The 15,037-nt window shown below is 45.3% G+C and overlaps 2 protein-coding genes across 2 annotated transcripts; both read right to left on the minus strand.

Annotated features, from left to right (window-relative positions):
• Positions 1 to 516: 516 nt before the first annotated feature.
• Positions 517 to 7,226, minus strand: MYCBP (MYC binding protein). Its single transcript, XM_062191018.1, has 5 exons — positions 7,146 to 7,226; positions 6,877 to 6,949; positions 3,322 to 3,370; positions 2,934 to 3,063; positions 517 to 1,722 (listed from the first exon to the last, which is right to left on the minus strand). The coding sequence occupies exons 1-5, from the start codon at positions 7,158 to 7,160 to the stop codon at positions 1,678 to 1,680; spliced, it is 312 nt and encodes a 103-aa protein (XP_062047002.1). The 5' UTR covers positions 7,161 to 7,226; the 3' UTR covers positions 517 to 1,677.
• A 1,037-nt stretch (positions 7,227 to 8,263) lies between these two features.
• Positions 8,264 to 9,808, minus strand: GJA9 (gap junction protein alpha 9). The gene has a single exon (XM_062191013.1). The coding sequence runs from the start codon at positions 9,806 to 9,808 to the stop codon at positions 8,264 to 8,266; it is 1,545 nt and encodes a 514-aa protein (XP_062046997.1).
• Positions 9,809 to 15,037: the final 5,229 nt, after the last annotated feature.

Genomic DNA, 15,037 nt, shown 5'->3' on the forward strand with positions numbered 1-15,037 from the left:
TTCTTGGGGCCATGTTTTATTATTCATATGGTTGTCAGCACATCCTAACCCACACTGTAACTGTTTATATACACATCTCATAACCAACTTCAAGTCACTCATCTTTATCACTCCCAACACTGAGCTCACTGCTGCCCATGTAGAAGGCACTCAACTTGGTAAGAGAATCTATCCAAGTAGCATCTGGCCCCCCTCCAAAAGCAAACTTGTGACTAAGAGACACACAGACCACTGCCACATTCCTGCCAACATGACTGATTAAAATGCCCTTATAATTGGCTTGGTCACAGTTCCCAGCAGGCGCCAAGGCTCTTGTTTGTTAAACCAGCTTTCCTTGGATCATTTGCTATCTATATGTGTTTTTACCAAAAAATACAGTTTCTCTAACAACAGGGATCGAATACATGAAATAAAAGCTTCTTTAAAATGTCTATCCATGAGGAAAATAAGTGATCAGTAAAACAAGTATCTAACTACAGGTCTTCAGGACAAAAGGACTGACAGACAAGAACATAGTGCGTTACCATTTACAGATCTTTCACATACATTCTCATTTGATCCTCACAACAACCCTGTGAGGTAGGCAGCACAGACAGTCTTCTCATTTAACAGATGAGGAAGTATCTCAGAACACTAAATGGATGTGCCCAAGTTCTACAGTGAGCGCACAATTTGTATTAACATCATCAGTCTAAAAATTTAGCACCCAGTCTCCTCTCATATGTGCCCTACCTACTTCACAGGGATAATGAAGATAAAATGAATTCAAGGTTACAAAAAATATTTTAAGGAAAAAAAGCACTGTGTAATTATACCCACAAACTCTAATTTCCCACAATATATGGCTCATTCCCCTTTGCATCCCAGCTTGTGCACAAACCCCAAATTTTCTATTGCCTCTGTTTTTGTGCTCAGTTAAGCAATGCAGTAAGGCAGGAAAACAGTGTGGTCCTGTTTAAAGTCCTGTAAATTACAATCAGGGTAACTGCTATTCTTAAGCAAATTGAAAACACCACACAGAAAGGCCAGTGTGCAGCTGGGACTCACTGAGGCACAGAGCAAAGCAAGGCAACAGTATCAGATAGGGCACGATTGCATAGAAGGAAAATGTGGTGTCAGAGTTCAGACTGGCACACACACAGTTCTCTAAGGCAAAGTGGTGGCAAAGAAGAGCTACTTGTTCCTCATTACAGAAACAAGAGCAGAAGATTCATGGGAACCCGCTGCAAAAGCATCTTGAATCTCACAGCTCTCTCTAGCTGCCTACAGCAATATAAATGACAGTGTCATCTTCATTTTAAAGAATGACTGTAGCTGTGCTCATATCCTGAACTAAACTAATAGCCCCATGCTAACCTCTGTACCCTCCTCATTCCTCAGCAGATTAATAAACAGAATGTCTTTAAGGTAATGGATTAGATGGCTGCATTTGACGGGTTTGGTTTGGTTTTGTTTTCAGGATTTACTGTGGATTCTCCTGCTGTAAGACCCAAAGAAAGTTATATTGAGTTTTTATTGGTGATTCTAATATATGTGTTTTTAACAGTTAAAGTATAATAGGTGAATTTAACATATTAAAAGAGTTCTATAGCATCTGTTCAGAAAAGATTATATACTATACAAACTATTTAAGTCATACAAAACCATTTTTCAGTGTCTTTTCAACTGAGAAGAATCCTATTCAGCACGCTTCTCCTCCTGAGGTGGTTCATACTGAGCAAGCTATGGGGCAAAGACAGAGGAATTTAGGTGAATTGTATTCTAAATTGGGTAAAATAAAAAAACTTAGTAACAAAACGACTCAACTATTATGTTCAGTTTAGATACTGAATCAGAAAGCTGTATAGTAACAGTTTCTATATCTGTGCTTCTGAAACCATTCGATGACTTTCAATTTAATATCGTCAAACCTAATGAAATTCCTTTTCATGTAAACCTTAAAATTACTGGGAAACTGAAATTCCAATTCATGACCAATTCCATATCATACTGATATGCAATAATCTCTATCTTCCCAAAGATGCAGTATCTTAGAGTAAGGAATTTCTTCCCCTCCACCAAGTTTACTGACATATCCCCTGAAAACTAGAGAAAAGATGGCATGGACAGGGATTAGTCTAGCCAGTAGAAATAACTAATGTCTTAAACTTAGATGGTGCCAAGAAGTTAGCAAGCACTGGCTCACTGTGAGAATGCATACTTCCATGCTGATGAGTAGTTTCCTGCAGGAACACTAGGTTAAACTTTGGGGTCTTCCAATCAGCTGCTGGATTCAATAAGCTTGTTAGACTTCACTGTGCTCTGCTTTCTCACCTATAAAATAGACTGTGTACCTGCTTCACTTATCTCACAGAGTGGGAGAGAAAATAAAGCCCATGATGAGAAATACCTAGAGTCATGTAAAATGGATTATGTGATTCAAACTGTGATAAAACCTCAAAGACTTAGAGCTGACTGATTTAAAGTTTATGAACAAAAAATAAAGTTTATAAAAATTCTCATAGGAGTTTGAACAAAGAAAAAATGTTGGCACTATATAAAATAAAGTGCAAACATATTTAAGCAGCAGATTTGTTAATTCAGGGCCACCACATATGACCATGCAGAGTATGCATTGCACAACTCTAAAAGGTACCATTTACAAAGCAGCAAGCTAACTGAATCAACTGCTTAACAATCTCAGAGCTACTCATTAACCAGTATTCTCATCTTTATGTTGATGCAGGTTCCCAAGAACCTCTTCTTGACCACACTTTGCTTGTCCTATTTAATCTGTCTTGAGGCTTTCTAGAGTCTTCCTAAGTTTGCCTTGCAGTTAATTCAGATTGGTAGGGACCCTACCCCCTCCCCTGTGACCAGTTTTAGTGAGGCCTTGATTATACAATCATTAAAGGTGAAATGACTTTTAATATGAATTCCTTTTTAAAATTTACCTTTGTTTTCAGTTTTTTATTTTCTTCTACAATAGCTTCATATTTTTCTTTCATTTCTGCCAATTCTAGGCGAAGCAGCTCTATTTCTGGATTTTCTGGGGTAGCAGCTCCTAAGTGATGCTTTAAAAAGCTAGTATCAGTGTTAAGAATCCACTGCTCAGAGCTGAGTGAAACTACTGCAGTAACCCAAAGTAGCATCAGCATCCCTGACCAGAGTCACCCACCCTGCCAACAAAATTTACCCAGTGGTTACCCAAAAACTCAAAGGAAAATAATTTTTTCAATAAACAAAAGTACTTCAAAAATTATTATCTGTTTGAAAAAATCAGAGTCTCCAAAATGAGGCCTTTTTTTTTTTTTTTTTTTACTTCAAAGATGAAAAGGATACTCCAAAGCACTATTAGGTTTCTCTGGTTCTTCATATAAGGCTACCAACACTGCAAATCAAAAAAGCAGAAAAAAGTAACAATTAAAGTCTTAAATTTGAATGGCTGAGATTCTGTTTCTTAAGCCAATAAGTACTAACCGCCTACTGCCTGCCAAGTACATTGTTAAGACAGCCAAGGCCCCTGCCAGCAAGGACTTCACAGTACAGCACAGAGCAGGGCACTAGACAGAGCATCAAGCAGCAGTCCTGGACCGGGGGTAACAGGAGTGCAGCCTTGGGCTTCAGGGAGAGCATCAAGGGAGGGAAAGACCCGAGATCTAGGCGATGTATGTTTCAGATCCAACAGGAAGGCCATGGGCAAGAGAACAGTACTGAACTGAAAATTCAAGTATGGCTGGCTGGAGCTGTGAGTAATGTGGCTGGAAAGGTGGTCAGACGCCAGGCTGTGGAGGATCATGCAAGTGTGGCTGGACTTTGATCCGAAGAACAGCAGGCATCTAATTAAACAGTTCTAAGCAAGGAAGACACAGGATCGCCCTTGACTGCTGTGTGGGACGCCAACTGGAGTGGGACAAAGATGGAGGCTAGAGAAACAGTTCTGAGGCAGATATGGTAGTCCAGTTTAAGAAGTGACCTGCACTAGAGGGACAGAGGAGTGGGCAGAAAGAAATCTGGAGAAAACCCAGGTATCCAGAGGGCTACGGTAATTACTGGAGGAAGCCTCAAATTCAAATGTTCTTCAAGAATGAAGTTTCACACACAGCATACCAAATAACCACCAACCAAAATTTCACCAGTATTCGACATTAAAATATATACTGTAATGGTTTCATATCCAATAGCTCATGAGTACCACCTTGCTCTTCTATTGAACAAATTCCTCCTAGAATCTACTCAGAAATCTCACTAAACCAGTTAGACTTTTTGTAAATGAAACTCTTTGAAAGATCTCATAAAACATTGAACACGCAAAAAAAAATGTGCCTCTCTAGACCCTAAGAAGTCCTGTTGTAAGCCATTTTGCGTGCTTCCCCCTTTTGTCTTTTGCAATTTTGATAAAATATAGAGTATGAAAAAAATCAAACAGGCAACCATGTAATACCTTGACAGCACTGTTGCTTAAGAAGCTGGTGTATTTGCACCCCCGCTGTCCCCTCTCCTCTCCATCAGTGTCGGCTACAGTACTCTTTAAGCCCTGTTTATTACTTCTTTCTTCATATGCTCCAGCCTGTTTTTCTTCCATTAATTCCTACTGAGCTCTACTGAACCCTGAATTTCTGAGACATGGATATTAATACTCTTACCCTTTCCTCTCCCTTGTCTCCTACCCCACTTCTTTCAGTTTCTAAATTTGTCCATGGTCCTTAAAACCTGAATAAAGAACGAATGTAAATGTTGTTTCCTGTGCTTTTCTGTAGATGAAATATACTTCCTTTTAGTAAGAGAAGGAAAACTCTTTGCCTGATTATGTTCCCCTTTTTTGCCTGGGCAGCTAGAATGTTTAGAGGTTGATATAGTGCTCAAATAACTAAAATGCCTTCTCTTCTAAAGATCTATCATCTTTAGCCATTCTTTTAGTGTTTTGTTATAAGCAGTTCAGATCTTCTTGGAAATACCTGGATAAAAAACAAATTTGTATAAAGAACCTATGTTTGAAGCTGAAAATAAAACTCTAACTAAATCATACCAGTAGACACTACACTGTCTGGTGTTACGGAGAGTAGAAATCTAAGGAGATGAGGAGTTACAGTGCAGTGGGTGTGTGCAAGGGAAAAGGCAGCTCCAGGGTTTTCCACCCTCACGAAGGAAAAACCCCACATGGCCACAAGGCTGTGCCTCTCCTGTGCAGTCAGTTACCAAATCCTATCGTCCTCTGTTTTGGCTTTCTGCCACTCACTCCACCCAGCCGCTTTGGCCTGCTTGATATCCCTTATCCAAAAAGCCTGGGCAGGATTTGAGTGGTTTTTTCTGGATTTTGGAATATTTGCATATACATGAACTACCTTGGGGATGGAATCCAAGTCTAAACAGTTTGTTTCATAGACCTCTTATGCACATTGCCTAAAGACAAACTGACATAGTGTTTCTAAGGGTAAATTTACACAATGCACATTATGACTGGCACCCATTACATGGGGTCAAGCAGTGGCATTTCCCATTGTGGTGTCATGCTGACACTATGTTTCAGATATCAGAGCATTCTGGATTTTAGATTAAAGACGATCAACCTGTAAGACCTCCTGGAACTCAACATTATTTCATTCAGGTCTTCTAAAGGAAAGCCTTGGTATTCCCACACTTTGAGTGGCACAATCACACCCACCACCTTTGGCCCCCTAACCTTGCTAGGTTTGCATTCCTAACACTTACCACTAGTTGACACTATGTATTTATCTACGCTATGTCTCCCCAGCTAGGATATTACTGCATGAGGCCTGGGACATTCTTCCCCAACTACTGGATCTCCAGTGTCTAGGAGGCCTGAATAAAATGGTCAAAGAAATGAGTTTGCTGGATTTTTGGAGGGAATGACATTCCAAGCATTCAAGACAGTTGCAGTGACAACACAGCACAGCGCTTTCACAGAGGAATTCCTTCACATTAGCTGAAACGTATTTGCAAAGACGGGGAGACTAGTTAGTATCTGAACCCAACGTGGGTAGTAGTAAGTCAAACGGCCATGCCTGCATAGGAATTAAAAGCCCTACCATCTTTTAAGACCGGAGAGTTCTTGGCCCAGAAGCTTCCCCCAAACCCTTGTTTCTGAACACAGAGCAGTTACCAAATTATTTCTCAGACATTTCCTGTTCTTTTCCCATGGTCCTGGTCTCATCTCTGCCAGCAATTCCGTTCTACACTCTGCAAAATCCCAGCCAGTGGGCCAGGCGACACACTGCTGAGCTCAGGAAGCAAGCAGAACCCTTATCACCTCTGGGACCCCTCCTGTTTGAAGCATCTCCCCCAGTAGATGCTGAACTCACGCGGGCACTGATACAGTGTAACAGTGGACTTCCAGCTTTAAGCTTGTGCACAATATAGAAATTCTGATGTGTCCTCGGGCTCCACACTGCATTTCTACCTTCATTACGAAATCTACACACAGCAGGAACTGAATTAGACCAAGACAGCGGGGGAAGCGGGGAGTGCTGCACAGCCCTCTTTCGTACCCGGTCTTTTCCCCAGCTGTCCTGTGTCTTAAGATTCAGGGGACGGGGTGGGGGTGGGGTGTCCGCAAACGCCCAGAGGCGGGAGGAACCGGCACCTACAGGTCTCCAGCAAACACGTCCACTGCGGCTGCTCCAGGCACAGCGGCGGAAGTTGGAGCGACTTTGCAACAGCTGCAAGAGCTGCGCTCCCGGCGCGGGGAGAGCGGGGAGCGGGAGCCAGGCCGCCCCGCCCGCGGCGGCCGGCAGCGCCCGGCCCCGAGCCCACCTCGCTGCGGCCGGGACGGGTCCCACCTGTTCGCCCTCCTTCCCCGCGCCGAGGCCCGTCAGGGGCGCAGCGCCGAGCGGCAGGGCGAGGGGCACGCGGAGCCCTATCGGAGCCCATGCTCACCCTTGGTCAGCGTGTCCAGCACCCCCGACTTCTCCAAGTACCTCCGGAACTGCTCGCGCTTCGAGTCGGCGGCCTGAGGAGACACCGCGGGTCAGGGGCCGGAGCCCAGGGGCCGGAGCAGGAAGAAGGCTCTGGGAGTCCGGCAACCCCGCGTCCACCGCGCTACCGCGGGGGCCCCCCACACCTGCGCGCGCCCCCCACTCCCGCCCGGCGCCGACCCGCAGCTGGCGACCGCCCGCACGCCCCCAGCCACGCCGCGCCCCCCTCACTTTGTAATGGGCCATAGTGACAGCGGCAGCGGCGTCGCTGGCGCCGGAGACCGTGGCTGGCGGGCTCCGGCCGGCACTGCTCATGCGCAGCAGGGCGCACGCGACTGCGCACTGGCGAGCCACGGGCCGGGGCGGCCGGGGTGTGGCCTGTTTTCATGGCGACCGGGACGCTCTGGATCCCCACTCGGGGGCAGAGCCGAGGGAGGCTGCGTGCGCCCGCCCCTCGGGTTGTCCGAGCAGCGCCTCTTCCGGTCCCCGCGGCGATTCGGTTGCTGAGGGAGAAGCGAGGTCTCGGGAGCCGGGGCCCAGCGCCCAGGTGCGGCCGGAGGGGGCGTGGCGCCAGGGGGCGGGGCCCTCGAGCGCGCGGGCGGGAGGGGCGGCCGTCCCGGAAGCGCGCGCACGGTGGGCGCTGGGCGGTCCGTGCGTTTCCAGTGTCCGAAGGTGCGTGCTGCGGCGCCCACATCTGGGCGCGGGCCCTGGAGGGCGAGCGGCCATGTGCTCCGGCAGCTGCCAGCGCCGCGGAGCGCTCACGGGTGCCTTCGCGTGAATCAGCCGCCCTGCCGTGTGGGAGCTGCCGGTGAAGTGGCGAGGTTGGGTGACCGGTGACGATGCGGGAGGCCGGTGGGAGACAGCCACAGATGTGTGTGGCATTTTATTGTGGTTACACTGCGTACAAAGAACCTACGCTATGGAGTCCCAGGATACACAAAATACAAAATCCCCCCCACCCACCCACACACCGTTGTCCAAAGATAGAGGATAAAGGGGCTAAAAGAAGGAACTATGAGGATCAAGAACAATTTCCCAAAGCCATGGGTCCCTCTCAAGTAGGAAACCTGACTCCAAACCACGTAGCCGCGATGCCGAACGTGTGGTTTTTCACCAAATGGATTTCACACATTCTGAAGAGAGCTATAGAAAATGAAGATAAGAAAAATCCTGACCTGGCAACCCTTGGTCTTTGAATTCAGAAGTGTCCCTGCACAGATGAATCGCAGTTGCCACAGCCCTGACAGCTGCCCCTAACAGCTGCCCCTGGCCGTTTTGTCCGTGCTCCGCCTGGGCGAGGCTACTTCTCTGATAACCTAGGGCGCACCGGGTCCAGAAGCCAGAGCTGTTCAGATCTGGAGGTCGGTGGGAAGCCGCCTCCCCGCGAGGCTGTTGGTCAAGGACACTGCAGGATTTGGAGGACAAACAGGATTATTGCAGGGTCTGACCAACCCAGGCTCACAGCACGGCCCTCTCAAAGAGCTGGGTGCCTGTGGACTAGGAAGCAGCTGGGAGTCCCCTTGTGAGGCTGGGGAGGTGCTGGCTGTGCCCTCCCGTAACGGGCCCTCGAGGCTGCCGTTTGGAATGAGGTTACCATTTGGAGGCGACCTCCAGTTTCCACCTTCTGCGGAGGGCCCCCGCGTGGCACTGAGCCACCTCGGTTTCCAGGTGTGGTTAGCTGGCAGAGAGACACCTGCTTGGGGCAACCTCTCGGTGTAGTTGTCCAGGTCTCCAGCAACACCTGACACAGAACAGCGACCTCTGCTGCAGTGGTTCCTTTGGCTGTCTTGGCCGTCAGTTGCTCTTTTTTCCCTTAAGTGGTTCCCACTAGCTGCTTCTCCAAATGTTTTATGAGGATCCTTGCTGTGATTGGAGTGGATGTGTTGAAGATGACTGTGAGCAGTACGAAGTGAACGCATCTTACCAGAAAACACAGCTCCTGGTTCATCCAGAGCACATTGCTGGTCATTTACACGGTGCTTGCCAGGATCTGCCTGGAATGGGGGAGATGGATTTAAACTAGGGTGCACTGCCCTGTGTGTTTGCTTTTCCGCTGAGAAATGACCAGGCACAGGAGGGAGTCGCTTTGGCGACTTGGCAGGTGCCCTCTGATTTTGTTTGGACTGGTTTGCGTGGAATTCCTTATGTTCAGCCTTCCATTTTGATTGGCCCCAAAGCCCTCTTTTAATCTTTTTAAACCCTAGGTAGAAGATTTCTAGAATGCTCAAGAAAAGTGAAACCGTGGCTATGGATTGCATAAATAATAGGAATATTGTCTTTTCTGTTGGTCGTGAGATAAAACAGTCAATTATGTTCGGACAGGGCTGCCTGTGGCATTTAAATAGAGGCTGCAGGTGGAATCCATATAAAAGGTATTGTCCAATCATGAAGCCGACTTCAAGCACAGAGCGAGTGAGAATGTGTATCATGTAGGTGCACAGTAGGACACCTCGGAGTGGAGCTTTGCTCCGTTTCCTCTGTCCCAGCTGGCAAAGCTCTGGCTCCAGGTTCCTCTGATCCCCAGGTGTCTCGAACTCTACCCTTTCCGGTTCTAAATGAGCTTTCATCCTCCGCCGCTCTTTCCCCAGAACCCTCAGCCGGTACAAAGCATGGCCCATGTAGCACAGAGACGGTGACGACACAAAGACCACCTGCAAAGCCCAGTACCTAATGAGGGAGATGGGAAAGGCCTGGTCGTAGCATGCGTTTCTGCAGCCGGGTTGTTCTGTGTTGCAGATGAAGCCAGACTGCTCGTCCTCCCAGATATCTCCAGCTGCTATGCCCAGAACAAGCATTCGGAATACGAACAGGATGGTGAGCCAGAGCTTGCCGACCATGGTGGAGTGGATGTGAACTTCCTCTAGAATACGTCCCAGCAGACTCCAGGCCCCCATGTTTATTCAGCCACCGTCTTAGCTCTGACTCCCATCAGATAGGAGGCAGGGAAATCCTTCCACTCTGAAGGGAGTACCGTTCATTCGTTAGAGCAAACCTGTGGCCAAACGAGAACAAAGCATCACTCTTTACATGTGCTGCTTGCTTTGCTTTTTCCCGAAATAGCAGTGATCATCCAAACAAGAATGTATTTTGGATGTCAGGAATTTTCAAATATGTATGTGTAGATATAAAGTAGTGAAAAAAGAAAATACCTGGAAGGCCGGCGCCGCGGCTCACTAGGCTAATCCTACGCCTTGCGGCGCCGCCACACCGGGTTCTAGTCCCGGTTGGGGCACCGATCCTGTCCCGGTTGCCCCTCTTCCAGGCCAGCTCTCTGCTGTGGCCAGGGAGTGCAGTGGAGGATGGCTCAAGTGCTTGGGCCCTGCACTCGCATGGGAGACCAGGATAAGTACCTGGCTCTTGCCATCGGATCAGTATGGTGCGCCGGCCGCAGCGCGCCTACCGCGGCGGCCATTGGAGGGTGAACCAACGGCAAAGGAAGACCTTTCTCTCTGTCTCTCTCTCTCTCTCACTGTCCACTCTGCCTGTCAAAAAATTAAAAAAAAAAAAATACCTGGAGAGGTGGGTGTATGTCCTCAATTAAGAATGGAATAACGGGCTGGCCTGTGGCACAGCGGGTTAAGCTGCTGCCTGCAACACCAGCATCCCATATGAGTACCAGTTCATGTCCCAGCAGCTCTGCTTCAAACCCAGCTCCCTGCCAATGAGCCTGGGAAAGTAGTGGAAGGTGACCCAAATACCTGGTGGCCCATGTACCCGTATGGAAGACCTGGATGGAGTTCCTGGCTCCTGGCTTCAAGCTGGCCCAGCCCTGTCCTTTGTGGCCATTTGGGGAGTGAACCAGTGGATAGAAGATCTCTCTGTCTCTTCCTGTCCCTCTGTAGCTCTACCTTTCAAATAAATAAAAATAAATCTTGGTACCAGTGCTATGGCATAGCAGGTAAAGCCACCGCCTGCAGTGCTGGTGCCAGTTCGAAACCCAGCTGTTCCACTTCTGATCCAGCTCTCTGCTATGGCCTAGGAAAGCTGTAGGAAATGACCCAAGTTCTTGGCCCCTGCACCTGAATGGGAGACCTGAAACAAGCTCCTGGCTCCTGGCTTCGTATTGCATAGCTCCAACCGTTGTGGCCATCTGGGGAGTGAACCAGCGGATTGAAGACCTCTCTCTCTCTCTCTCTCTCTCTCTCTCTCTCTCTCTGCCTCTGCCTTTCTGTAACTCTGCCTTTCAAATAAATAAATAAATATATTTTTTAAATCTTAAAAAAAATAATTACAGGATTCTGTATCAGAAAAGTCATCTTAGTTGAAGTTTGTTTTTTGTTCTTGTTTTTTTTTTTTCACAACACACAACATTTAATGAAACCAGAACAAACAGATCTGGCTCATGGTACTGGAATTTTAAATCCACATTTAAAATTCTCATACTTTGCTATGAAAAAGTCTATAAATTTTATCATGCTAAAATGAACTCCAAGAACTCTCAACTATTATATGGCACCAGAATGTCATTAGATTTTACTTGAAATAAACTAGTCATTGCTGTGGTATTGTAGAAATTTCCATTGTAACAATGTTTGACCTGCTTAGATTTTTTTTTTTTTTCTGAAGGGAACACTGAGGCAAATTATGCTTCAGTGCTTGCATGCATTATCAGCTAAAGTAGGTTCCATATTCAGATTGACATCCCAGGCGATCTCACAGGAACTGTACCCCAAAGGAAAGATAAAGAGAGTGAATGTCTTCACTCACTTTCATTTAAAAGACTCATACATGCCGTATATCCCTATATAAGGGGAAATGTTACACACATACTAGGGCACGATAGACACAAGGTATATTCAACACAGAAATTCTGTGAGGTAGGTGTATTGTTTCCCAGGTTTACAGATGAGGAGACTGAGGCTCGCCTTACTTTTACCCAAGGCCACACAGCCGGAGCTGCCCCTGAAAGTGTAGATCAAGTGTAGCTTTAGAGTCAGCTCTTGTTTTATTATGCTGTTAGTTTTCCTGTGAGCAAACTTGAAATTTGCATAAAAAGGTATCTGTTTTTTCTTAAAAGTTTATTTAAATGTAGGAGTGTCAAATTCTGATAGTTTTGGCTTTCTAACTGGCTTTAGAGTCTTTACTTCCTTTTTTAAAACCTTGTACAGGGGCTGGCACTGGCATAGCGGGTAAAGCTGCTGCCTACAGTGCTGGCATCCCATATGGGTGCCAGTTTGAATCCAGGCTGCTCCACATCAGATCCAGCTCTCTGGTGTGGCCTGGGAAAGCAGTGGAAGATGGCCTAAGTCCCTGGGCCTGGAAGAAGCTCCAGGCTCCTGACTTTGGATTGGTGCAGCTCCGCCCATTGCAGCCATCTAGGGAGTGAAACGGCAGATGGAAGACCTCTCTCCCTCCATCTCTGCCTCTCTGTAACTCTTCCTTTCAAATAAATACATAAATCTTTTTTTTTAAAGAAAAAAGTTTACTAAAACAGTAAAAAAAAAAAAAGACAAATTTGTACTAAATAAAGTACATGTGATTCTTTAAAAAAAAAAAAAAAACCTTGTACAGTTCACAAGACTTGCAAAAGCACACTGTACATCCAAAATTCCTGAAACAGGGAAAGTTTCTGCTGACTTTATGATGCGAATAATCACATACTGTGACCCAACAGTGCAAAAACACTCCGACATGGAAGCAAGGATGTTACTCATGTCTCTAATCGTCATAAATTGAAAACATCTAAAATAATTATCAACACAAGAAGGATTGAATAAATAATGGTGCATTCCCACTGTGATACTGTGCAACCAGTACATGAGTATAGACTAATACAAAAAAGCATTTGATGTACTGTTTCAGTGAAATTCAGGTTATAAAGTAGTAAGATCCATTGTTATAAATGTATTCATGGGTAGGGATACATACCAAACTAGAAGGTTTTTCAGCAAAATAGTAACTGATTATCTCTGGATAGTGGAATTACCACTGACTTAATCTTTTATAATTATGTGTATTTTAATTTTTCATAAATACCTTTATTATCACAAAAAGAAATCAAGGATTTTTTGCTTCAAGGATAAGAGCACAGTATATCCTAAAAGAAGGAGCAGTATTATTTAGCCTATTATTTAGCCACAAATGTCCCTGGGCCCTTACACACATGGGAGACCTGGAAGAAGCTCCAGGCTCCTGACTTTGGATTGGCGCAGCTCCGCCCATTGCAGCCATCTAGGGAGTGAAATGGCAGATGGAAGACTGACACGGCAGATGAAAGGTTCCATAGCTAAGGGCATGAAAACTAGTATACATAAATACAGTACTATAGAATCCAAAGGTTTCAGGCATCTCTTCCAGAATTAGCGAAGACAGAAATTGACACAGACCTTCTTGAGTGTAGGTAACTCTGAGCAGCAGTCATGCCTGGAAGTCGGACCGCGTCCTCTGGATCTGTCGCTTGGCAGAGCAGATGCAGTGCAAGGCAGTGCCGCGAGTCAGCCGTTAACTGAAATCCATTCCCCTTTCTGCTCGTTCTTGCCTCTAAAACAGCACTGTCCAATAGAGCTGCCTGCTACAGTGGAGATAATTCTCATGCTATCCAGTAAGGTTACATGTAGCTATTAAACACTGGCCATATGACTTGCATATCACAGCAACTAAAATGTTTATTTTAATAGAAGCTTAAAGAGCTACATGTGCCTAGTGGCTAACTTACTGAACGTCACAGATGAAGAATGTTTCCAGTATTCCTAATAACATTGTAATAAATCAAGAGATGTCAATTTAAAGCACCAGGAGGGATGAGTGTGTGTGTGTGTGTGTATGTGTTTGGTGTAATTGTTGTGGCTGGGGACATCCAGTAAAATGTAACTGTTTTTGGCAATGTGAAACATGTTTCCAGTATGAAAACACCTTTGTTATTAAACAACTTCTTAATCATCAGCCCTAATTAGTGGGTCATGTCCAATTTCATTATCAGATAAATCCTGTTTCTCTGTCACGTTTTCTGTTGGTAACATTGTACTGTGGGTCATTGGTGAGTTGGCCATGACTGATGAATATTTCTTTCCTGATCCCCTTGGCCAATCAATAATCACTTTTCAGGGGCAGGCTTTGTGGTCCAGCAGCTTAGGTCACTGCCTGGAAATGCCCACGTCCCCTGTGAGAGTGCTGGTTCAAGTCCTGGCTCTCTTCTGATCCGGCTTCCTGCTAATGTGCACCCTGGGAGTACCAGATGATGGCTCAAGTTCTTAGGCCCCTGCCACCCACACGGGAGACTGGATGGAGTTCTGAGCTCATGGCTTTGGCCTGGTCTAGCCCTGGCTGTTGTGTGGGCATTTGGGAAGTAAGCATCCATCCCGGTGGATGGAAGATAGTCTCTCTCTCTCACTGTACCTTTCAAGTAGATGAAAATAAATATTTTAAAAAGTTTCATATTAAATGTAAGCATTTTATATACATGTTTATTACTATAGTCCATAAATTACATATATGTAACATAAATTAATAAACTTGAAAACTATTCAACCTTAGAGAAATATACGTTTAAATGTATTATATTTTAACTATAAAAATACAAAAATTTCAAGATTTACAATCCCATCTTTCAACAAAGTAGGAGGAAATTTACTTTACTATACTATAGGTATAAAATATAACTAGATACATCTACTTACAAGGCAGTTTAAATATACAAAGTTAACATAGCATTTCTGCTTCTGGATGTATGAGAAATTCATTCATTCAGCAAACCTACCCAAAAACATACTGCACGTATTAATATGTTCACATAGCACTGTTGGTAATTGAAAAAAATCAGCAATAACTTAAATGTGCAGTAGAGGAAGTGTTAACCATAGTACATCTACATAATCCAGCAATTCAGAGGAAAAAGGATTTTTATACATTAACACAGAAAGACCTGCAAGTCATATTACAAAACAATTATAAAACAATACATGCATTTGTTTATTTTGTTAAAAAGCTACATTTTATCTGTCTAAATTTGATTAGCTCAAAGAAACGAACACAGACTTTTCTTGTTGAGGTAGATCTGGGAAGCCAATCCCGCTTAGGAGTTATAGCGTGTACACCTTCAGTCTGTTCTCTAAGTGCATTTGTTCCTTCGCAGGTAAAGAGCAGATGCAGCACAGTTAATGCGGTAACTGAGTCAGCGCTCAACT

Source organism: Lepus europaeus, chromosome 5, assembly GCF_033115175.1.
Source record: "Lepus europaeus isolate LE1 chromosome 5, mLepTim1.pri, whole genome shotgun sequence".
NCBI lineage: Eukaryota > Metazoa > Chordata > Mammalia > Lagomorpha > Leporidae > Lepus > Lepus europaeus.